Source organism: Bubalus kerabau, chromosome 9, assembly GCF_029407905.1.
Source record: "Bubalus kerabau isolate K-KA32 ecotype Philippines breed swamp buffalo chromosome 9, PCC_UOA_SB_1v2, whole genome shotgun sequence".
Lineage (NCBI taxonomy): Eukaryota > Metazoa > Chordata > Mammalia > Artiodactyla > Bovidae > Bubalus > Bubalus kerabau.
Window position 1 is genome coordinate 100,075,695 of NC_073632.1, and position 23,547 is coordinate 100,099,241.

At 46.9% G+C, this 23,547-nt stretch overlaps 1 protein-coding gene across 15 annotated transcripts in view; it reads left to right on the forward strand.

The window, feature by feature from the left end:
- The window catches only part of TIAM2 (TIAM Rac1 associated GEF 2), a 234,038-nt gene that overhangs the window by 201,279 nt on the left and 9,212 nt on the right, over positions 1-23,547 (forward strand). For all 15 annotated transcript variants that reach the window (XM_055536045.1, XM_055536041.1, XM_055536039.1 and 12 more), the window contains 4 exons: positions 15,530-15,709; positions 18,273-18,341; positions 19,261-19,386; positions 20,458-20,566. In XM_055536045.1, coding sequence (XP_055392020.1) covers positions 15,530-15,709; positions 18,273-18,341; positions 19,261-19,386; positions 20,458-20,566 — 484 coding nt within the window. The remainder of the gene's footprint in view (positions 1-15,529; positions 15,710-18,272; positions 18,342-19,260; positions 19,387-20,457; positions 20,567-23,547) is intronic.

The following is a 23,547-nucleotide window of genomic DNA, read 5'->3' on the forward strand; positions in this document are numbered from 1 at the left end:
AAGTCCTTATATCCTTATTCGCTAAAAAAAAAAATAAGATTATATTTCCATGACAGGTTCATGGAAGTGAAATGACTTTGCAAACTGCCCTCGGCATGCGATAACTTGGCTCTTCGTGTGCACTGTGAATTTTATACACAGCATCTCATTGAGACCCCTTTTCTCCGCAGCAGCCCTACTGGATAGATAGCATGAGCCCCTTTTACTCTGAGAGAACTGAGATGGGAGAAGTTAACTGAAGGTCCAGTTAGTGGGGGCCAGCGTTCATACCCAGCTCTGTCATTTTCTAAAGCTTGTTCTTTCTACCACACGCAGTAAGGGGAATGGTGCTGATTAGAGATGAAAGGGGAAAACCAGATAAATAACTGTGCCTTTAAATACAAGGGATTTAAAAGCAGAGCAACTCTCTTTGTTCAGTTGCAGGTATGACATTAGAAATCCGGACACAACTTTTTAGTTCTTTGGCTTAATTTACAAACATGGTTAAGCAGCGTAGATGTGTTATTTTTGATATTGTTTTTGATTTTGGCTTTTAAACACTCTATTTAATAGAGTTATAATCAAATTCCCATAGTTGTTAATGTCAGCAAATTTAAAATCTGTTGCAGAAGAGTTCTCAAGTCCCAGAATTCCGAGTACTAGTATCTGATATTTGCATCTGACTAGTAATTAGTTTGATAATTTGCTGTGCGGTTTTGTACTAGGGGCAGGCCATATGTGAATATTTTTACCTCCAAAAATTATTTCAATAGATACAATTCATGTTTTAAAATCTGCCACTGTATGATAACCTTAACATTAAAATCATACAGTATAATAAGTAGATATTGGTTTTTAGGAAAAAAATCTTTAAAAGTATATCGTGAAGGGACAAGTAAGTGCAGAGAGACCACTTATATCTAAACAGAAACCCTCCTCTCTCCCAGGGCTGGTTCGGTGATTTCTTCCTGAATCTTCAGTGCCTTGATAGCTGAGAGTTCCTACCCTGGGTATATCTGCATAAAGCAGAGAGTCTAGTAATATGAGTTATTTTCATCAGTAAAGCCTAGAGAACATTTCTCCAGTAATTTGTAACTTTGCTGCTCTGAACATACCTTTTCATGTTGGATTTTTCCATTGGAGCTCACTCCTTGTAGAGTTTATGTAGACCCAAAATAAAACTCATCCTCAAAGGGTTAAAAGAAACAGTTTATTTGTAAATAAACAATAAATGCAATAAATTGCTTCTCCTTTATTTGCTATTTTTCCTGCTGTCTTTCTTTGGTGTTGGGAGAAACATTGCAGGAAAAAACGGTGCCTTTGTCTATCTTGTAGATTCCTACAAAAATATTTCCTGAGATAAAATTATCGTATGGCAATAGTAATGATATTTAATAAAAGGACTAGTTGGGACATTGGCAGGGTAACATGAATTAAAAGCAATAAAGTGCATGGAACTTCCCTGGTGGTCCAGTGGTTAAGAATGGTGGTCCCCTTCTTTTACTGCAGGGGCCACTGGTTCAATCCCTGGTCAGGGACTAAGATTCCACACGGCACACGGTGTGGTTAAAAAAAAAAAATTTAAAAAAAGAGCAGTGAAGGGCAGATTACAAGATGATGGTATTGGTCCTTGCTCTATGAAGTCCCCCAGCACCCCCACTTCCCTACAGATAAGAGGGGTCTGTAAGAGTGTGGAGGCCCAAGTAGGTAGACCAGGCCAACCAGTTAGAGCCCGCTAAGATGTAACACTACAATAGGAAGCTGATCTAAGATGCCTAGGGAATGTCATCAGGGAACTGTAATAGGAGCAACTGAATTATGGCTTCCTGACCATCTTAGAATGGCTCCTAGGTCTTGGTCTACAGCTGGGGAGCAGGTATTGCCCTGCGTTTTGTTTTTCTAGGTGAGGCAACCAGGGACCCATGTGGATTCCAACTAGAAATCCACAGAGAGGCTTGGCTGGGGGACAGTCCAGGCTGGGTAGCTGGGCAGAGCTGTCCGTGTCAGTGAGACCCAGCCTGAGCTGTTGAACAGCAGTGTGCAGGGTCCCCTTCCAGATTCAGCTGTGTCATCCTCAGTCTTCTGTTTATAGTAGAGACTCTGCCTGCCCAGGAAACTAGAGGCTAACAAAGATTTGTCAAAGCTCTAGTCTGTCCAGAATTGGATTACAACTGGTGTTGTTATTGACACATTTTCTCTTTAAATACAGCGACAAAGTTAGAAAAATATCTCAGTACATTCTTGGACTATGTAGCACTTAAAGACCTTTGCTGCAAAAAATGCTCAGTAATATATTATCAGTGGCCAGGAATAAAGTTAGAGACACAACTCTTGGCTAGAAATGTTGGGTTTGGAAAAATCATCAGTAAACAAAACCAACTAGAATAATAGTGTTCAATGAAAACGTTAACCACTAGAGGGAGAGTTACTGTAAATATACAAGTTTAAATGAATTTATGTGATTATCAGAACAAAAGTGAGAGAAAATAAAGGGAAGAGAATTAAGAGGAAGCTAAGACCTGAGATAAATACCTCTGGTTGGGAACGTGGGCGAGGGTAGTGTTGATGGATAAGTCATAGGCAAGTGTGTGTTTTCCCAAAAAATGAGTTGAAAGATAGGGGTTGAAAGACTTCTTGAGTTAGACTAACATATTTAGAATGAATGTTAAGTGGTAAAATCATAGAAAGAAATGAAATATAGGCTTTAATGCCCCAAGTCACAGGAAAAGCAGACTGAATTCTCCCATCCATCAAAAAGCCACACAAAAGAAAGCAAAAACTGTTAAAGAGAATCTGAGTCATTTTTCCAAGCCTGGATCTGAGCCAGGTGAGCACGCAGGTGGTGTTCCCTTGGTTTTTGACACAGTTGAAAGCATATTATACAAGACAGTTTATATCTTATGGGAGTTAAGGTGCTATTTGGAGTCTCCAGAAAATTGCCATGTAGAAGTCATTTTAAAAATATACATTTTAGTTTACTCACTGAAAATTTAGAATAAAGTTTGAGAGGATTTTTTCAAGTTTGAATTCAGACCTAATTTCAGAAGAGGAGTCTTCCTCGTTTGGATTCATCTCTCTATATCAGGGATTGGCGGACTTTTCCCGTCAAGGGCCAGGTAGTAAGTAAGTTAGGCTCTGGCAGCCACTGACCTCTGCATCTCAGTGTATAAGCAGCGATTGACCATAGGCCGATGAAGGAGCAAGGCTGAGTGCTAATAAAATTGTATCCTCAGAGGCAGCGAGCAGGGTGGGTGTGGCCTGGAGGTTTGCTGATGCCTGCATCTGTTTGGTTCAGAGTGAGGTCGTCGCAGTCTCTTTGCAGTCAAGCCCCTGACATATGAATGACTTTCTTTCCAAGAGCATCTTAAATCCAACAGAGTTAGTCTAGGTACCCAACTAACACACTTGGCTATATAGTACTGGACTATAATAAATGGCAACCCACTCCAGTAGTCTTGCCTGGAGAATCCCATGGACAGAGGAGCCTGGCAGGCTATATAGTTCATAGGGTCGCAGAGTCTGACACGACTGAAGTGAAATAGCATGCAGTCTACTATAATAGGCTTATAATACCTTTCACCCAAATCATGCATAAAAAAACAAACACAAAAAGTAAAGCATTTTTAATCTTACAGCACAGTACCTTGAAAAGTTCAGCAATACAGCTCAATGGCTGGTCAACGGGGGCTGGCATCGCGTGAACAGGCAAGAAGAGTTACTGACTGCTGGAGGGAGAGGAGGTGGGAGATGGTAGAGCTGAAGGATCGTCAGCAATAGGAGACGGAGGGCCAGCTGCAATGTTACTCACAGGGGACGCCGATGGCACAGGCTCTGGTTTCTTGGCCGGAAATAGATGCATGTTCGCCTCTTTGAACGTCTCAGCTGGGAGGTTCGTATGTAGGAGACTTTACCATCTTTGCACTCAGAAGTGAAGGAAAATTTCTGGCTCCCATGCATCTTCCTTGATGGACAAGTTTAACTATATATCAGAAGTAAGCCTTATTTCTCTGGGTGAGAAATGGGAATGAGAGAATGCAGTACTTGGCATATTAGAATCTATTGGATAGGATGAACCGGTTTTTTTTTTTGGTAAATTACTGGGTGGGCCAAAAAGTCTGTTTAGGCTTTCCAAAATTTTTTGGCCAACCCAATACGTAAGCGATATTGAAACACCCAATATTTTATGTGAAAGAAGTGCCTGGTTGTGTCGAAATGCTGCCCTGGCCCTTGAAGCATCCTTGGCTGAGACAGCGTGCATCTTTTTCGTTTCTGAATTCAGATCAAACTCCAGTTTTAAATAAGGAAACCAAGCAGAAGGCAGGCAGCCGGCCTGTTTCACAAAGGCTCTGGATCAGCAGCTCCCTCCCCGAGGGGGTGACTCTGGCCTGGGAGCCCCATAGCCGCATGCAGGGCGCTTCCCCACCTCCGGGTGGGGGATTGGACCTGCCTTTCCCGGGGTGTGCCGCCTGAGGACAGGCCCTTACCGCGGGGTACACACGTGCCACGCAGACGCTCTCTGCCTTCTCAAAGGCTGCTCTTCCCGCTGGTCGGCCACTCCCTCTCTCCCTCCGATCTTTGAAGGTGAAGTTCATCTTCTCCTCTGCCCACTTGTTAAAGCGGCTGCGCAGCCTGCTGGCCCTCCATAGCCTCCCTGGTTTGGTTTTCTCCTGGCTTCCCTGGTGGCTAAGATGGTAAGGAATCTGCCTACCATTATGGAGATCCAGGTTCAATCCCTGGGTCAGGAAGATCCCTTGGAGAAGGGAACAGCTACCCACTCCAGTGTTCTTGCCCGGAGATTCCCATGGACAGAAGAGCCTGGCGGGCTACAGTCCATGGGGTCACAAAAGAGTCAGACATGACTGAGTGACTAACACTTTGAAATTTTGGTTTTCGTCAGGGCCCTCCGCCTCTGTCCAGACGCTGTGGGTGCCACTTTTTGTCATCTATAAAGTCCTTGTCACCTCTCTCTGCCCTTCCTCTTGTGTGAAGGTCAGGGTTTTCCTCTGTTGTGTTCAGGCTTCATCTCCAGCACCTAGAGCCAAGCACGGCATGGAGGAGGAGCTCAGTAAAAAGTTAACAAATAAACCATTTGACTTTTCTGGTCCTCCCTTCAGGACACTCAGAGGAAGTTTCTCCTCCTACCTTTGTAAAAATAACAGAACTTAGAAAGTTAAACTGCCTGTGCCTGATAGAACTCTTTGGAGGCCCTGCCTCTGGATCCCTTGCCCTCTGCTGAGTATTTTCACAACCTTAAAATGACCTCATGGAATCCTCTCAACGACCCTGTGAAACACGACCCCTGATTTACAGGTGCGCAAAACTGCATCAGGGAGGAGTTAATCAGTGCTGGGGACGGCTGTGCCCATGGTGGTCACCCAGGGCCTATGGGTTTAAGGCTCCAGTCTTGGAAGAAGTAACTGTCTCAGAAAGCATTGACCAGAGCGTATGCTGAGGCCCTTGGTGGGAGCTTTGCACTGTGGTAGGGCTGAGCTCAGGTGACCCTCTCTGAGCCATCGTAGCCCCTCACCTTGCTGCCTGCTGTAGGGTGTGTGCCCAGGAGGTGGCAGGGGTGGCCTGGGGGCCACGTCAGGACCCCTCACATACGCTCCAAGTGGGTCTCCTCTGCCCCCCGGTCCCCTGACAGCAAGGCCCCCACCTCTGGCTCCTGCCACATCCCACGTGAACTGACTTGGCCGTGGGCCACGGCTGGACTGGCCTTCAGTTCCTGGCATACCCTCCCCAGCCCCGAACTTCACTTAGCGTGGGTAACTTTGTTTCCCTTGAGGTCATCCTGGTTTCTACCTTGGCCTTCCCCGACCTTACTCCGACCAGAGAAGGCCGCCCCGTTCTGTTCCCATAGACCCCACACCGTTGGGAACCAATTGCTCTTGACTGATTCACTCTCAGATTGTCTTCCCAGCCGAACTCTGGGCACCCTGAGTTCAGGGACTGTGTCAGTCTTTCCATCACCGTGTCCTCCTAGAAACGGAATGGTTTTCAGCCCACGTCTTCCTTAAATCACTTTTAAAGCATCAGGAAATGATTCTATTAAATTTCTTTAAAAAATTAAACCACTTTTAGAAAATGAGAAAATATAGATAAGACAGAAATTAAAATAAGTTGAAATGTACTGTTAACCACTGAATTTATGACCTGAGTGTGTGGTTAGTCACTCAGTCGTGTCCGACTCTTTGCAACCCTATGGATTGTAGCCCGCCAGGCTCCTCTGTCCATGGGATTCTCCAGGCAAGAATACTGGAGTGGGTTGCCATTTCCTTCTCCATCATGACCTATATTTTTCCATTAAAAAAATCCACACACGGATGTTTATATGTGGTGCTCCGTTGCTCAGTCGTGTCCGATTCTGTGCCCCATGGTCTGCAGCCCACAAGGCTCCTCTGTCCGTGGAATTTTCCAGGCAAGAATACTGGAGTGGGTTGCCATGTAGTAGATATACATAAAAGTTACTTTAAAAAATGCAGACTGACTTCTTCTCTTTCCAGTAAATCATGTCCTCTTTTGGTCTACAGATGCCAGTCCCTCCCGTCATTGGTAACTGCTGCATAGATTTCGTTGCATTTTTGCACCATTATTTATTTAGGTTAATTCTTTTACCTTTCAGTATAAATCAACACTCATCTGACATACTTACATTTAATTTTATGTTTTTCCTTTCCATTCTGCCTTTGGAAATAGAACTATCTGGTCTAGAAAATAAAGGTTGTGAGTATTTTCTTATCCTTTTTGTATCATTTTGAGAGAAGTACGAGAAAATCGCAGATCGTTTCTCTAGAGTTTTTAATCCAAGGATTGTATGACTATAAAGTGAATGTGCTGTGCTAAGTCACTTCAGTCGTGTCTGACTCTTTGGGACCCCATGGACCCTAGCCCACCAGGCTCCTCTGTCCATGGGATTCTTCAGGCAGGAATCCTGGAGTGGGTTGCCATGCCCTCCTCCAGGGGATCTTCCTGATCCAGGGATTGGACCCACGTCACATCTGCTGCTTTGGCAAGCAGGTTCTTTACCATTAATGCCACCTGGGAAGCCCCATAAAGTGAATGATTGTCCCAAAATATAAAAATAATCGTCTCACTTCACTCTGCACAGTGCTGAATACACCCCTCTTCCTCCCCTTCCTCTCTCCCCCTCTGCTGAGACCCTCCCTAGGCTAGACTGGACTGGACTGCCCTCGCTCCTGCCTGTGGGCCCTGCCAGTTGCCTCTGAGCATGGAGCAGAGTGTAGCCCTGGAATCCTGACCTGGCAGAGGTGGGGTGGCACAGGATGTCTGTGATTGGACCTGCCTGTGGGGGACCCAGCTCACCTGGGGTCTGTCGTCTGACTCTGTCCATCAGCGTTGCTTCTGGGTTCCCTCTGCTGAGAGCATTTGGGATTAATGTCAGAGCTTTCTGTAAGTTAGAGACTACAGTGGATTAAAGCATGAATTGAAAAGTCCTCTGTACTATTTTTAGATTTTTTTTTCCCCACCAAGGGGAGCATTTCTGATTTAACTGATTTGCTGGGCTGGTACAGTTGACTCCCTAGCTGCACTCTGAGATGATTTACTGATGCAACCTTCCAGACAGTGAACTGGGACATCTGTATGAGCACATTGAGCATGCACCACTCAGCCATGCCTCTCCAGACCTGGACTGTCCCAGAGGACCACTGGTGATTTACCCAGGGCTGACAGCAGGAACTGTAGAAGAACCTTTGGTTCTTCTGCATAGTGTTCTGGTAGGATGAGACTCTCCCTGGAGGAGGGCATGGCAACCCACTCCAGCATTCTTGCCTGGAGAATCCCACGGACAGAGGAGCCTGGTGGGCTACAGGCTATAGAGTTGCAAAGAGTTGGACACAACTGAAGAGACTTAGCAGGCAGGCAGGATGAGACTCTGTGGGCGTGACCCAGACTAGGATTTAGGTCCATGTCAGTGGCCCAGCACAGAGCTGATCTGTACGGCTGGAGGGAGAGGTGGACGTGGGTGGCAGCTGGGGGTCTGTCACGTTGATCACATTGTGTGTGACCAGTTAACCAGCAGGTAACCAGTTAACCAGTTAAGCAGCGTGAGGTGTCCTCGCGTTTAGGAGCAGGTGCTGGCTGTGTCTGTTACTGATTCCCCCTGAGGTTAACGTCCTTTTCCTCTGAACCAGGCCTGAAAGTGAAGCACGCTGCAGGTGTTGTCATTCACCTTGGAGCCCTTCCCTATGAACTATTCCCCAGATTACGTAGCACTTTAGACCTTTTTTCTTTGGCTGGAAGTGTTTTTGGAGTCTAAGTCATACAAACAGATGCCGTTGACAAACGAGTTTGTGGTACCTGAAGCCTCTAAATGAGGACAGGATTGAAACCTGAGCCCAGAAAGGTGGGGTGGAGCTCAGCTGCTGGCAAGGCACAGGGCAGTGAAATTTCATGGAGTTCAGTCCTAAAGGAGATCAGTCCTGAACATTCGTTGGAAGAACTGATGTGGAAGCTGAAGCTCCAATACTTTGGCCACCTGATGTGAAGAGCCAACTCATTGGAGAAGGCCCTGATGCTGGGAAAGATTGAGGGCAGGAGGAGAAGGGGATGACAGAGAATGAGATGGTTGGATGGCATCACCAACTTGATGGACATGAGTTTGTGCAAACTCCGGGAGATAGTGAAGGAAAAGGAAGCCTGGCGTGCTGCAGTAGATGGGGTCATAAAACACGACTGACTTAGTGACTGAACAACAAAATGAAACCACAGCCATTGTCCTGGAATAATGTCCTGGAATAACTGGATAATGTGATGTACTTATCCCATCTTAGGTTCCAAAACCCACAGGGAAATGGAAAAGCCTCAGGTAGTAATGTCTTCAAACAAGAGCAAAGCAGACATCAGAGTGGTTATGCTCCGGGGTTGGGGGGTGGGGGCGGGAGCTGATCTTCACTAATTCAGGCCAGGAGGAGCACTGGTGCTTTGGATGAAAAGCATTGAGCTGGATCAAGGCTAAAAAGGGCACCTATGGGATTCAAGCTTGTTTGAGAAAGAGGCTTCACCCCTGCCTTCCTCCAAAGAGAATCTAGGGGCAGGGCACTTCATTACCCTGAGCAATTTTATTGCCACTCCCAAGAAATGGGGCTCCTCAAAGAAAAAACAAAACAAAACACATCACACAGCTAATCCAGGATAGCAAGTGTCCTTATTCACACATTGAAGACCCAAAACCAAGGATAACTGTTTTAGCTATCTCCCCTCCCCAATTTTATCAAGGTATAGTTGACAATTAAAAATTATATATATGTAAGGTATACAACTGGATTTGATATGTGATGATTATCACAGCCAAATTAACACACCTGTCACCTCACATAGTTACTCTTTGTTTTTGTTGCAAACACAGAAGAGTGACTTAATTAGAGAGATCCTGACTGAGGTGTTCCTTATCTATCTATGTGTGTGTTAGCACTGTGTCATGTCCGACTCTTTGTGACCCCATGGACTGTAGCCCACCAGGCTCTTCTGTCCAGGCAATTCTCCAGGCAGGAATATTGGAGTGGGTTGCCACTCCCTTTTCTAATTCCTTATTTATGTTTGCTGTTTAGCGCTCAGTCGTGTCTGACACTTTGTGACCTCATCGTCTGTCCATGGAATTCTCTAGGCAAGAATACTGGAGTGGGTTGCCATTTCCTTCTCCAGGTGATCTTCCAGACCCAGGGATTGAGCCCCGTTCTCCCACATTACAGGCACTCTACCATTTCTTTCAAGCAGGGATCAGCTTACTGAAACCTTAAAAACCTGAAAAGAAATTTTTTTTGGGGGGTCAATATCACTACCTTTTTATATAACATAGTTTTAGAGGGAACTTTTCATTAAGTTTTAAAAGTGAAATCATAAACAAAAGATCAGTTTCATGCTCTCTTATAAAAGGCAAGGCCCCTGATGAACCCAAGGTTCTCAGCATTGATCACTGTTGTTCAGTTGCTCAGTCATGTCTGACTGTTTTGTGACCCCATTGTCTGTAGCCCTCCAGGCTCCTCTGTCCATGGGATTTCCCAGCCAAGACTACTGGAGTGGGGTGCCATTTGCTACTCCAGGGGATCCTCCCAACCAAGTCTCCTGCATCGGCAGGCAGATTCTTTACACTGGGCCACCAGGGAAGGTCTTATTGATCACTATGAACTGGAGAGTACTAGTGAAGTGAAATTTGCTCAGTCATGTCTGACTCTTTGTGACCCCATGGACTCTAGAGTCCATGGCATTCTCCAGGCCAGAATACTGGAGTGGGTAGCCTTTCCCTTCTTCAGGGGATCTTCCCAACCCAGGGATCTAACCCAGGTCTCCCACATTGCAGGTGGCTTCTTTACCAGCTTAGCCACAAGGGAAGCCCAAGAATTCTGGAGTGGGTAAGCCTATCCCTTCTCCAGCAGATCTTCCCAACCCAGGAATCAAACCAGGGTCTCCTGCATTGCAGGCGGATTCTTTACCAGCTGAGTTATCAGGGAAGCCCTAGAGAATACTAGAGTGAGTTTCAAAGTCCAGTGTTGTTTTTGTTCTGAACAAGCACACACTGTCCAGCTGTTGAATCCACATGCACACCCAGCCCTGATGTGTGAACATCTGTCTATACTTTCAAGGCAGAATTCCTAGGGGTAGAGGGAAGCAGGGACCAGCCTACCAGAAATCACAGTTCTGTGCAGATGTGGGGGAGCAGAGGCGACCTCCAGAGGGCTGTGGCTGTATCCTGGGCACGCCCGGGGTGTGTTCAGATTCTCCTGGGGCCGGGAGAGCCCTGACTGCATGGTGGGCAGAGGCCACCGGAGGAGCAAGTCTGTTTTGTCCATGAGCTGCCTGATACTCCGGGAGCAGTCAGCACTGTGCAGACAGCTCCAGAGGATGCGAGTCCTGTGCCATCAAGGTCCTGTGCCCCACCCCCCACCCTTCAGCTGTGGTCTCGTGTGTCACACGATGAAGACCCAATGCCCGTGAGTTCCGCAAGAACCCCTCACCCCCCTGCATACACCAAGTGCTCAACAAATGTGAGTTCCCTTTCCTCCTTGGCCCAACTGGCAGTTGGAGGGGTCACTTGATGGGTGAGGTGTAATGCTTCTTCTCTTTCATCATTAAGGAAATTGAAGACAGAAATGTTTTGCCCCCCGATGCTTGGAGGACTCAGGGCAGAGCCAGGGCTAGAATTCGGCTCTTCTCCATCTTGTCTGAGCTTCCTACCTCCATCACCACTTGTACGTGTGAAAATACCCCAACTGGAGTAGTCGCTCTTTCTAGAAACTGCTCATCAAATTCACCCAGAATCCTACCTTTTAGCAGTTTGATTTTATAACTGTTGCTAAGAACAGAGGAAGTGAAATATAACCAACCGGGAGACTCTTTCAGATACAGTCTACAAACACAGTTAGAGTGATCCTTCCCCTTTTAGTGGCTCAGCCTCCTGTGGATCCCAGAGAATACTCCCAGCCTTCCCCTTGTTCAGTTGCTAAGTTGTGTCTGACTCTTTATGACCCCAAGGACTGCAGCATGCTAGGCTTCCCTGTCCTTCACAATTCCCAGAGTTTGCTCAAATCCATGTTCATTGAGTTGGTGATGCCGTCCAACCATCTAATCCTCTGTCGTCCCCTTCTCCTGCCCTCCGTCTTTGCCAGCATCAGAGTCTTTTCCAATGAGTCGGCTCTTCACATCAAGTGGCCCAAGTATTGAAGCTTTAGCATCAATCCTTCCAGTGAATATTCAGGACTGATTTCCTTTAGGATTGGCTAATTTGATCTCCTTGCTGGCCAAGGGACTCTCAAGAGTCTTCTCCAGCACCACAGTTTGAAAGCATCAGTTCTTTGGCCCTGAGCCTTCTTGATGGTCCAACTCACATCCATACATGACTTCCCTAGACAATACCTGAGGTGACTTTGTAGCACTTCATTGTGGTCTCTTCAGAAGGACATTTTCTATGAAACTCTCAGCTAACATTTGCTTTTCCAACTTAGGCTCACCAGAAGTACTCTTAAAATGAATTCTGATTTTCTAAGATGGCAAGATACTTTATTTTTAAAATCTCGTTATTTTAACACTGCATTGTTAGGTGTGAGTTTCGACATCCCAGCAAGGAAAGCTGCAATCTCACCAGCTGCCATTTCACTTATGGTGCATTTTGTCAGATCTTATTTTATACGGTATATGCGAAGTATTAATGTGGATTCTACAGCCCCCAAAACTGTTATTTTTCAGGGTTGCAAAATTGTATTGTCAGAGCTTGTGGTGCAAATAACAGTATAGAGCTTTCTAATAAGTGAACTTGAGAGTCTCAGTATTATCCTCTTGGGCTGTTTAGCTGTTAGTGGAGCCACACACGGAACACCAGGCTCACGGGTTTGATCTGTTTCCTCTTATCTGTGAGCTCTGTCCACACACGCTTTACGTGGCCATCCTTCAGTGCAGAGCCTTGGGGCAGCGTGATCCTCCCAGGAGCTACAAGCAGAAGGCTCGCTCTACTAATGGGTAGACCAGTAGTTCTCATGCAAGCCACACATCAGCATCGCTTGAGGAGCTTTTAAAAAATACTCCTACCTGGGGCCCCAAATATTTGGATTCCTTTGGTCCAGCCATGAGTATTTCTTATGTGCTGTGCTAAGTCACTTCAGTCATGTCCAACTCTGTGCGACCCTATGGACTTTATAGCCCACCAGGCTCCTCTGTGCATGAGATTTCTCCAGGCAGGAATACTGGAGTGGGTTGCCATCTCCTTTTGAAAGCTGTCTTTTGGCTGCATTGCTCTGTTTGGCTTTTGCTGTGTCATTAGGCTTCTAGGGCATGACCGAACAGTTAGGAGTTTCTTCAGGAACCTTGAGATCTGGTTGTTTCAAACATGATATAAGACATTTTGAGAGATCAAGTTGCATTCTAATCAATGCCTTAAGATCCACATCTGTTTTCTTTTTCTTTTAAAATTGATTTTGAATTGGAGGATAATTTCTTTGCAATATTGTGTTGGCGTCTGCCATACAGCAACATGAATCAGCCCTAAGTATACATATGTCCCCCCGCTCTTGAATCTCCCTCCCACCCCCTACTCCATCTTACCCTTCTAGGTCATCACAGAGTACAGGACTGGGCTGCTTGTGTTATATAGCATCTTCCCTTCAGCTATCTGTTTTATATATGTTAATGTGTGTGTCTCAGTGCTCCTCTCTCAGTTCATCCCACCCTCTCCTTCCCCCGCTGTGCCCACACGTTTGTTCTCTGTATCTGCATCTCTATTCCTGCCCTGCAAATAGGTTTATGAATACCGTTTTGCGAGTCTGTTTTCTTGTTCTTTCAAAGTTTACCCTGAATGTGAACATCTTCTGACAGGTGTTGCCAACAATATGCTTGTGTTACAGTTAAGGACAGAAACAAGGGGTGCTGTGTATATCCAAGGAGACTCGTTAGTGCTTACACATGCTTGAACTGTTTTAGAAGTAAATTACTTCAGATGTGTCGATGTGTCTGGTTGGAGGCTTAGTATCTGCCACTTGGTTCATTTAACTTTTGCACCAAGATTCATGTCAAAATACAAGAGAAGTGATTACTTGAAAGAGGCCAGCAGTCTGGGCGTTCTCCTCGTAGACATCTGAGGGGGCCTCGCTTTCACACCCACCTTGAGTTGGGTTCTACGTTACTGGGCTCCGTCTTCCTCGTGCCTTTGGCTTGTTCTCTGGTTCTCCCTTGGAACATGCTCCTTCCAGGAGCATTTACAATCCGCTCTTCACTGACGCCTTCCAGACAACCTGTTTCAACATGGTGCTCTCATTCATTTCACGGATGTCACATTTCTCATTTGTTCCACACAAGCTTGTGTTGGTTTCCAGTCTGCCGTAGGCTGAGCTTCGGCATTTCTTAACCTTGGCAAGTCTTATCTTCTTGTGCAGGGGGTGGTTTCTATTTCTCTGGAGACAGAGCAGGTCCTTGGCTGGTTCCCACTGGATTTAGTTGAAAGTCTAGCCAGAAGATCAGTGCTGTGTGTCGATGTTGATTGTCTGTTTCCATCATATAAAGACACTGTTTTGGGGGGAGGTGGGTGTAAAATAGGGAAGCAGAGAAGAAGGGAGGGCAGGTGTCCTGCTGTTACTTTGAGCCACTTCACTGGGTCAGGTGACAGTTTTTATAACAAATTGGCACTGATGTTGACCTGTATGCTTGTGTGAGTTGTTAGCGTTCTGAAATATCCAAGCAAAGAAAATGAACTCAGTGAGAATGAAGAGGGGCTTCCGACGGGTTCACCTTTTTACCTGAGACACTGATGGAGATCAGGCATGGAGACATTTAGCTGAAGAAAGAGTTTTAGTTGAGCTGTTAAGGATGGATGGATATTGACCATGCGTATTAGGACTAAGCTGCTTTATTACTAAGTAACTACATCAGTGCCAACAGAGGTGGACTCAACACCGAGCCCTTGGGGGTGATGAGAAAGAAAGGTAGGCTCCTGCCCTTGACTAGTTGCCAGGCTGGCAGGTGGTAAATTGGGCTGGATCTTGTGTGTTGGAGGAATGGAAAGAAAGAGAAGTAAAAAAGATATTTTTTGTGTAATCTGATGATGCTCTAGGCAGGTGGTGGCATATAGGAAGAGACATATTTGAGACTTTAAACCACTAGCCTCTGGCAGGAATATACAAATAGGTTCTCCCAGAGAAGGCTTTGCATGCTAAGCTTAAACCCAAGCAGGAACTTTTATAGAAGGCTGTTCATCCTCACAGACATTCCAACTCCTCCTTGTCTTTTAATCTGTGTGATTCTCTTCCCATGTCCTGGAATGAGAAGCCTTTCTTCCCCCATGTCCTGGGTTCAGCATGTGGCTGCTTCCTGCTGAGAACATGCTCAAGGTTCCCTCCTCCCTGAAGGTTCCCATGGACCTCAGCAGGCTTTGTTGTATTGCTTGCTTCCCACCTGTGTCCTCTGGTGGGCTCTGTGCCCCATCGGAGTGGGGACCTTATCTTTCCTACATGACCTGACCTCTACTCCCATTCCTAGCAGAGGCAGCAGCTCACACTTTAACTCCTCACACTGGGACTTGGCTCAAGGCTACATAACTCCAAGGGGGGATTTGTGGGGAGCACTCCAAGCTCCCTGTGATCCAGCCTTCCTGACACTGCTGTCCCTTTCCTGGGTGTCCCAGGGCTGTTTAGTGTGGGTGACTGAGCTCCGTTCCGTCAACCATTGAGGGGACAGAGTGGACCAAAGGAGTCTGTCTGCATGGTGCTCTCATAGAGCCTTGACCTTGATTGTAGAGCAGCCTCAAGTATATTGCAGTGTGTTAGCTCTGTGCTTTATTCTCCAGTCTCAACACTAAAGAAGTGTCTGTCACACAGCTTCTGTGAAAGTTGAAAAGCATCATGGGTAAATACTGAACAAGTGTAAGTTTGTATCTTCATGACCAGAACCTTGAGTGGTAGCCAGCAGGGTTTGAGATGACCGAAGCTGGATATCCCCAATCAATGTCCTGTGAGACTCCCAAGAGGACGCTGGGTGAAGAGAGCCCCCGTGTCCTTGGTGGGCGGCTGATAATGATGGAGGATGTTCTGTGCCTTTTGTTCCCTCCCAGAGTGCTGAGCAGATCACCGCGCTGTGTAGGAATTTTAACGACATCCAGACCAACGGCATGGAAGGACCAAGGGAGGGTCAGGACCCTCCTCCGAGGCCACTGGCTCGCCACCTCTCTGATGCAGATCGCCTCCGAAAAGTAATCCAGGAGCTCATGGACACAGAGAAGTCCTATGTGAAGGTAACGGATGATGCAGTCCTGATTCCCTGCTCCCCTCTTGTGATGGCCAGCTGTATGTTGGCAGGGGCTCCTGGCTATATCTACCCAGGACCCTGCTACTCACCAGGGAGATGCCTGCTCCTTGAAGTGGCAAATTGCTGCCGCGGAGGGCGAGAGGGTGGAGGAGCTGAGCGGGCTTGCAGAATTTAGAATCCCCGCTCATTCTGTTACCAAGGTAGCTTTCACTATGGAAACAGATGTTCTAGTTTGTCATTTGCAATCTGTGGGAAGGGAACTTGCGCTGGTTTAGGGAAAGGGGGACAGAGATCACTTTAGGTGGTGAGGAACCAGGGAGCAGTGTGTTCACAAGCAGCTGCTGGCATGGGCCCCAGAGGGCAGGCATCACCGTGCAGGACAGAGCCCCGCAGGGGAGGCACCGGGCATCACTTGAGCATCCCCAGCTACCACACAGAGCAGCGGCTGGGCCTTTCACAACCCAGGGAGATCATTTATTTATCTCAGGGGCTCCAGTTAGTAGTTTGGGAAACATTTTACAAAAAAATGCGGGTGCCTGAGAAGACAAGAGTTCTTTTGCTTGAAGTATTTGCTGAAACAATTTTAAACTCGCTTCCTCGGCCACTTGCTGGCAGCAGAGAGGCGCAGAATCCAGGCCTGGCCTTGCCTCCACCTGCTGGCGTGGCCTTGGGCGGCCCCCTCCGAGCCCCTCATGGGGTCTGAGACAGGGGCATTCTTGTCCCAGGTCTAACACACTGAGTCCTGAATTAGGCTTTGGCACATGTGCCAGCGTGCACACACACGCTCTCACCTTTCTGCACAGACATATCTGAGCTGCTGCCATTTATTAACATCACTATCATTTTATCTGAACTTTGTCAGAGCCTCACCCAGGGCCTTTGGGAGAACGAACGAGGCAGCCTGGGAGAACTACCCCTGCCCCTTCTTGTGGTCCCGCAGGGGACAAAGGAGAGCGGCAGAGATGGCAGTTTCATGGCCTTTCCTGCCATGTCTCATCCTGCATCGAATGGGGGGAGATGAAGTGCATGTCCAGGGAGTTGACAGTGGCCATGCCCAGCAGGGCGGGCGCTGCGGCCACTTGATGATGTCTGAGGAGCGCCCACCCGCAGGGCCGAGGGCACAGTTGAGAGTGGAATCCAAGCCCCTTTTTATTCCTGTTGTTGTCGGTATATTTAACTGCTAGAGCACTGGATCCAGGAGGGCCGCTGCATCGTGACCCTGGTCTGGGACCGAAATGGGTGCTGTGGGCCAAGCGGATAAAAAGGGCGGCTCTCCTTTCTTTCTGCGAGATCCCGCCTGTCGTCTCCTCTGGGCCCCCGTGTCATGGCTCAGGGCTGCCGGTCTCAAGTGACCTCGGCCCACCACTGCCTCTGATGAAAGAACCAGCCCTGGTACCTACTGTGATTTGTGCGTGTGCACGCACACACACGTTATTTTTTAATTTCTTTTTGTTGCTGACGTTGAACACGGACTTCTACTTGTCCTGTAACCCGCACCTCTGCACTTGACTTGGAGTTTGCAGCGCTCGTGTGTTCCCTGAGAGACGGTCCAGGAACTTCCCACCCCTCTCTGCTCTGAAGCAGCTGCTGTGGGGTTCTCAGAGGCTGGTTAGACCAGGGCTGTTTGATTGTGAAACCCTCAGGGTCACTTACTCCCAGGACCTGCACCACAAGGTTCTGGAGGCTTCTAACCTTAGCAAGCTCTCCAGAACTGGATTTCTCGATTGTAAGAGGAGTCAGATGTAGTCACCTACTTCTAATACTCTGTGACTCAAAATTCTTCAGAATCACTGAACAAGAAAAAAAAATCTTTCCCATCACTAGAGAGGCCTGGCGTGCTGCGATTTATGGGGTCGCAAAGAGTTGGACACGACTGAGCAACTGAACTGAACTGAACTTGGCTTCAAATTATTAAAAACAAAACAAAACTTATCTAAAGAGTTCTGTAAATACATCAACTCCCACTATTCTGTGCTGTCAGAGCCCAGGTTTAGTGAAGACTCAAAGATGGCCTAGATGGTAAACATCATGATGTTCATCTCTGGAAAATTTTTCTTGCACTTGAGTTTGGGAGTTTGAAATTCTGATAATGCATGAAGCTGAAGAGCTCCCAAGACCTCGTCCTGTCCTCCTCAGCTCAGCTGTCCACGCTGGAGCCATCGCCTGGCTCCCTGAGGCAGAGGAGGAAGCCGGGTTGGCCGGCAGACATGACCACGCCTGACAGAAGTTCCTGGCCAAACCTCAGTTCTCTGCAAGGAAAGGAGTGTTCCTGCTGGAACAGCTGAAAGATCCTGGCTCTGCCAGTAAAACATTCAAATACGCAGAGTAGGTGATCGAGCCATAAAGAAAAATGTGGAATGCAGATGCTGATTGTATTGTGCTGTTAACCTCTTTGAATTAGGTGAGCAAGGAACCACCACCTTCAGGGCCAAGTCTCTCAACCAGACATAAGCGTCATTGTTCTTAATACCAGTGCAAGGTGCGACCAGAGCAATGCTTGGGTGTTTTGGAGACTCACAGGTTAAAGACTGTCGTCTTTTGTCTTTCAGGATCTGAGCTGCCTCTTCGACTTATATTTGGAGCCACTTCAGAGTGAGACCTTTCTTACCCAAGATGAGGTAAATAACTTCCTTCACTCAGTCCACCAACCCACAGGTTAGTCTCTACTTGCCTTTAGTTCAGGGGTCACTCAACTCCTGGGCCATGGTACCGGTACTGGTCCACGGCCTGTTAGGAACTGGGCCACACAGCAGGAGTGAGCAGCAGGTGAGCGAGTGAAGTTTCATCTGTATTGACAGCCACTTCCCATTGCTTGCATTACCACCTGAGCTCCGCCTCCTGAAGGATCAGTGGGGCATTCGATTCTCATAGATGTGAGAACCCTACTGTGAACTGCGCATGCGAGATTGAGATTGTTCACGCCATGTGAGAATCATCCTGGAACCATCTCCTCCCTTCCACCCCTGGCTGTGCAAAAACTGTCTCCCGTGAAATTGGTCCCCCAAAAAGGTTGGGGACTGTAGTAGACCTCCTAGATTTTATCTAGTGGTCCCAAAGGAACGTGGAGACTTAGGGATCTTCAGAGAGACCTAGGTGTGGCCTCCTGCAGAGCTGTTTATGTGGCTTCTGTCCCCTGAAGCACAGTGGCAGCAGTTAAGAGCGACTGTGCCCTTTTTGTAGTAGAAGGTGTGAGCCAAATTACCTTTTAATATGTGACTTTTTAGTGTTAACTCACAGTTATTAATTCTTTCTTACTGACTTCCATTCCCCCCCAACCCCACATCCCACCCCTCAGTTTGAATTCTGAAAACTTGACATCCCCTTAAAAACATATTCTAGAATTACAGGGACCGGAGATGTATATAACCCTCTGTGTATGAACTCTGTCCCCTCATGAATACGCTGTCTTCTTTAAAGGATTTACTTCTGTCTCCTTCTTGGTGAATGACTGTGATTCATTTGTGCATCTGGGAGTTCAGAGTGGTGTCTAGATCTTCATCGCTAACACCCTCTTTTCAAATCCTGGTCTTCACTCAGATGGAGTCACTTTTTGGAAGCTTGCCAGAGATGCTTGAATTTCAAAAGGTGTTTCTCGAGACCCTGGAGGATGGGATTTCAGCATCGTCTGACTTTAACATACTTGAAACCCCCTCGCAGTTCAGAGTAAGTGTTGTAGATGTAGGTTTAAAGCAAATAGAGGTGGGTACAGTGCAGAGTTCTCCCCTGGAAGAGAAAGCGGTGTCCCTTGACTGTTGAAAGGATAAGTTCAGTGTTGCCATTCCTCTGGCAGGTGGCAAAAAAAGGCTCCGCTTTTCCCTTGAGTAAATGCTCTGGGAATCAGGTGTCTGGGCAGCCCAGCTTTTATGGAGTTTGTCTGCTGTTAACATGTCCGGGCTCCCTACTCAGCTCTGCCTAAGGCTCTGCAGGGCGATTGCTTCTGAGACAGGAGCATCTCCTGCATCTGATTCTGCATCTCTGTGGTCGTGTGACCTTGGGAGGAAAGCACAGGTTTTCACTTGTTGCGAGAGAGCGTCCTCTTCTGTGGAACCCTGTCTCCAAGCAGGCATTGGTGACTGGCAAGAGGACTCCCCTGTGGCTCAGACGGTGAAGAGTCTGCCTGCGATGCAGGAGACCCAGGTTTGATCCCTGGGCCGGGAAGATCCTCTGGAGGAGGAAATGGCAATCCACTCCAGTATTCTTGCCCGGAAAATCCCACGGACAGAGGAGCCTGGAGGGCTATAGTCAGTCCATGGGGTCACAAAGAGTCGGACATGACTGGAGCCACTTCATTTTTTTTTCCATGAGGTCCTTCCAGGGAGGGAAAGGCAGAAGACAGTAGAAAGGGACTAAGGAGATACACGGCGAGCATCATTCGTCCTAAGTAAGGCAGAGCTGGCTTTATTAATGAGCCTCTCAGATTATTTATATCCTGCCATGTCGGATGTATTTTTTTAGATAGAACTTTCTTTCTTGTCCTTGCCTGCACACTGTGTCAAGAGGCTCTGCTGCCAGAAACTTTTCAGTCAGACTGAAGATCTACTAGAGGCATGCCTGGGCTGTCGTCCATCAGCTGGGCAAATGGCGCTCCCTGGCTTCAGTCAATGCCTTCCTGAAGCACAGTGCCCTGGTGTCTGAAAGACGAATACTGTGGAGACAGCAAAGCGGTCAGATGCCAAGCTGAGCCAGCAGACATTGAATGAACCACATCTGATGTAACTTTCCCTCTCTTTCTAGAAACTGCTGTTTTCCCTCGGAGGCTCTTTCCTTTATTATGCGGACCACTTTAAACTGTACAGCGGATTCTGTGCTAATCATATTAAAGTACAGAAGGTTCTAGAGCGAGGTAAGTGGCTCACGTTTTATAGCTATACTTTTGAAATTGTTAGAGTAAATTTGTATTCATTAAGGATAAGTGTGATTTTAATGGGGTGTGCTCCATTGTTGGCCTTGAAATGAACAAACATTAGAGGGGGAGGTTCCAAACATTTCAGTTTTCTGGTAACGGTGAATGTGTGTGCCTGAGAGCCGAGATGTTGCTTGGCTATCACTTTGCTGTTAAATTACATCTGCATTCTTTTTTCACCAACTCTTTTTTCCTTGCTCTAAAAACTTTTAACCAACCATATAAGCCTCTGGAGGGAGTAGAAAGCGATGTATGGTGTTTTCTTTCTTGTTAACCTTTTTCTTAAGCCTGAGGATCCACTGCAAAAAACCACCACGAGATAACTACTACTAAACTCACAGGACGTGTGTTAACTAAAATGAAAACCTCTTAAGTGAAGCTGGTTTTTATCACAGCCCCTAGCTTGTCACTGAAGTACCTTTTATCTCTCTGCGTTGTTATCCTCTTATTTTATTTGACTGACTTTAACCGAGGACTTTTACATTTTTGAAGTCCAAGTAGACAGCGGTAGCAAACCCGTCTCGCTCTTCCCCTTCATGTCAACAGCAGACATGACTCTGTGGAGCTGGAGAGATGCCTGAATTTTGGCCCCTGACTTGCAGTGGGTCAGCTTGGGCCAGACGGCGAGTGCACCAATCCTCCTGGGTTTTCAGTGGCCAGCCAGCCCGTCATCTCAGCCTGGGAAGTCTGTCCAGAGGCTTGACGGCCGCAGTGGCCTTCCTCGTGTGTGGGCTACTGGAGGGAGTGTCTGTGTCACGCTCGCCAAGTCAACAACCCTATGTCCAAGCTATTCCTGTCACACCTACTGATGAAAATAATAAACAGACAATAACAGGAACAGGAGAAAGTTTTATTTGAGCCAAAATGAGTAGGGTCTCAAACAGCCGGACACGACCGAGCACAAGGAGCCTAGCCCAGAAGACAGCTTCTGTGATGACTCGCTCAGGGTGTGCTCCAGAGAAGCAGGGCTGCCAGCAGTTTTCTGTCTTGTCAGAACAAAGAATATCAAATAAGTCAAGAATACATTCCTTCAAGGTTCCAAGAAAACCAGATTGGCACGTACAGAGCCAGTCAGTATGGCCTTGACACCTAGGAAGGGAGTTTTATCATGGAAGGAGGACCCACATTGGTGTCCCAGGTTGGGAGGCATTTAATCTTTATTTTTAACACAGATCATCTTTACTTCTGGTCAGTGCACCCTTTTAATAATTAAAGAAGATGCACAATGTCTGTTTGATAGTTCACAAACAGGCTGTTTCCGTTGGTATAAAATTCAAGTTAACTCAGGTATAAGCCAGGATGACTTCCCCACACATTTCTTTTATTATTCCCTGAACCAGAAATGCTTAAATGTTATTACCAAAAGCTTCTTTCAGTCATCACACAACTCGTTAGGCATGGGATTAGAATTCTCAGATTTGTCTCTCTCAGAAGATAGGTTTCTATCTCGTTCTTCGGAATTCTCATTTCTGGTGGCAGAGATGAGAGGACGCCTTTAAGCTCAAGGTCATGAGCAGCAGTAATTTAGTCTGCATGGAGACCGTCAAACGGAAACAGGTCCCCGGGGGTTGCTCCTGTTCTGCACGGGTCCTATAGTGGAAGGCATCTTATGAAACTATATGTCATCCTAGTTAAGGTCATCTGAACCGTCTCCAGGAAAGGTCACCAGGCTACCTGCATTCTCTCAAGTGTACTTGCAGATCCTATTTAGGATCTGAACCCACTGACTCTTGACCTCTTAATATAAAATTCCCGGGAGAAAGAAATGATTCCCCCGAGAGGTGAATGCCGCCTTTGGAGTTAAGGTTGCCCTCGTGTGCTTACTCTTGTGAAGATCTGCCACCTGTCTGGAAGCCGGTGAATCGGGGCTGTTGTCCGTGACAGTGGCAAGCGTTTGAGAGGCTTTTGTATTGGAAAGTTTTTAGTTGTGTCAACAGGTTAGTAGCAGCCAAGCTGCATTTCAAGTCCCTTTTCTCTCTCATCAAACGCTTCCTAATGGCATTGCCGTGAAGAATCGAGTGTGTGCTTCCATATGTCTATTTCAGAACTGGGGAGCGGTCTCTCTGTGGTGTCACGAGGGTGTGGAGGGTTCCTTCAGACACTGACAGTGTTCAGTCATGTGCACGGATGCAGTTCTGCCCTTCAGTTTAAACCCAGAACTTCATAGCATCTTAGAATAGGCTCAAGTTGAAAAATGGAGTCTTTGAGTGCTACCCTCTAGATGAAGTCTTAGAGGTTAACAAGACACAGCCCAAATCTATCTTGTCTAGTTCTTTAAACCAGAGACAACTACTTTCCTCTAAGGAATGCCTTCTTGGCAGTATAATAAACTAAAAGCATACAGATGGTTTACTCAGTTCTTGTCGCAGAGATGAATGGTCATCTCGCCATCCATGCTGTCTCATATCCATTTTCAAAATGGTACTGCACCTCCTACAAGTTGTATTTTGCCTTTTGTATAAAACCCCAAATAGAGGTTTGTCTTCCTTCAAATTGGCTGAATTCCAGCGGCTGGTGGACCAGGGCCAGCATGTGGAATCCAAAGCAACAGCTGAGGTGTCCACAAGCACTCTGAAAACATTAAATGCACTTGGGCTCACGAGTGTACCTTCATGACACTGCACAGAGACGGGGTTTTCACTGCCCAGGGGGCTCTGAATCTGGTGGAAGGTATAGACTGCTCGGAGCTGTGGAGATGGAAGCTGCAGTGCTTGTCAACTTATTTTTAAAGGAAAAGAAAAAAAAAAGATCTTGCTTTAAAAATAGCCCTTAAGTGTACAGAATAAGCAGCAATCTGTCCTAGGTCAGTGGAAAAAAAAAATACTGGTTTGTTGTGCTCTATGAATTTTGTGAATGGTATGGTGTAGGTTCTAAAAGGTCTTGTAGGTCTTCATAGAATCATTCAACTTCAGCTTCTTCAG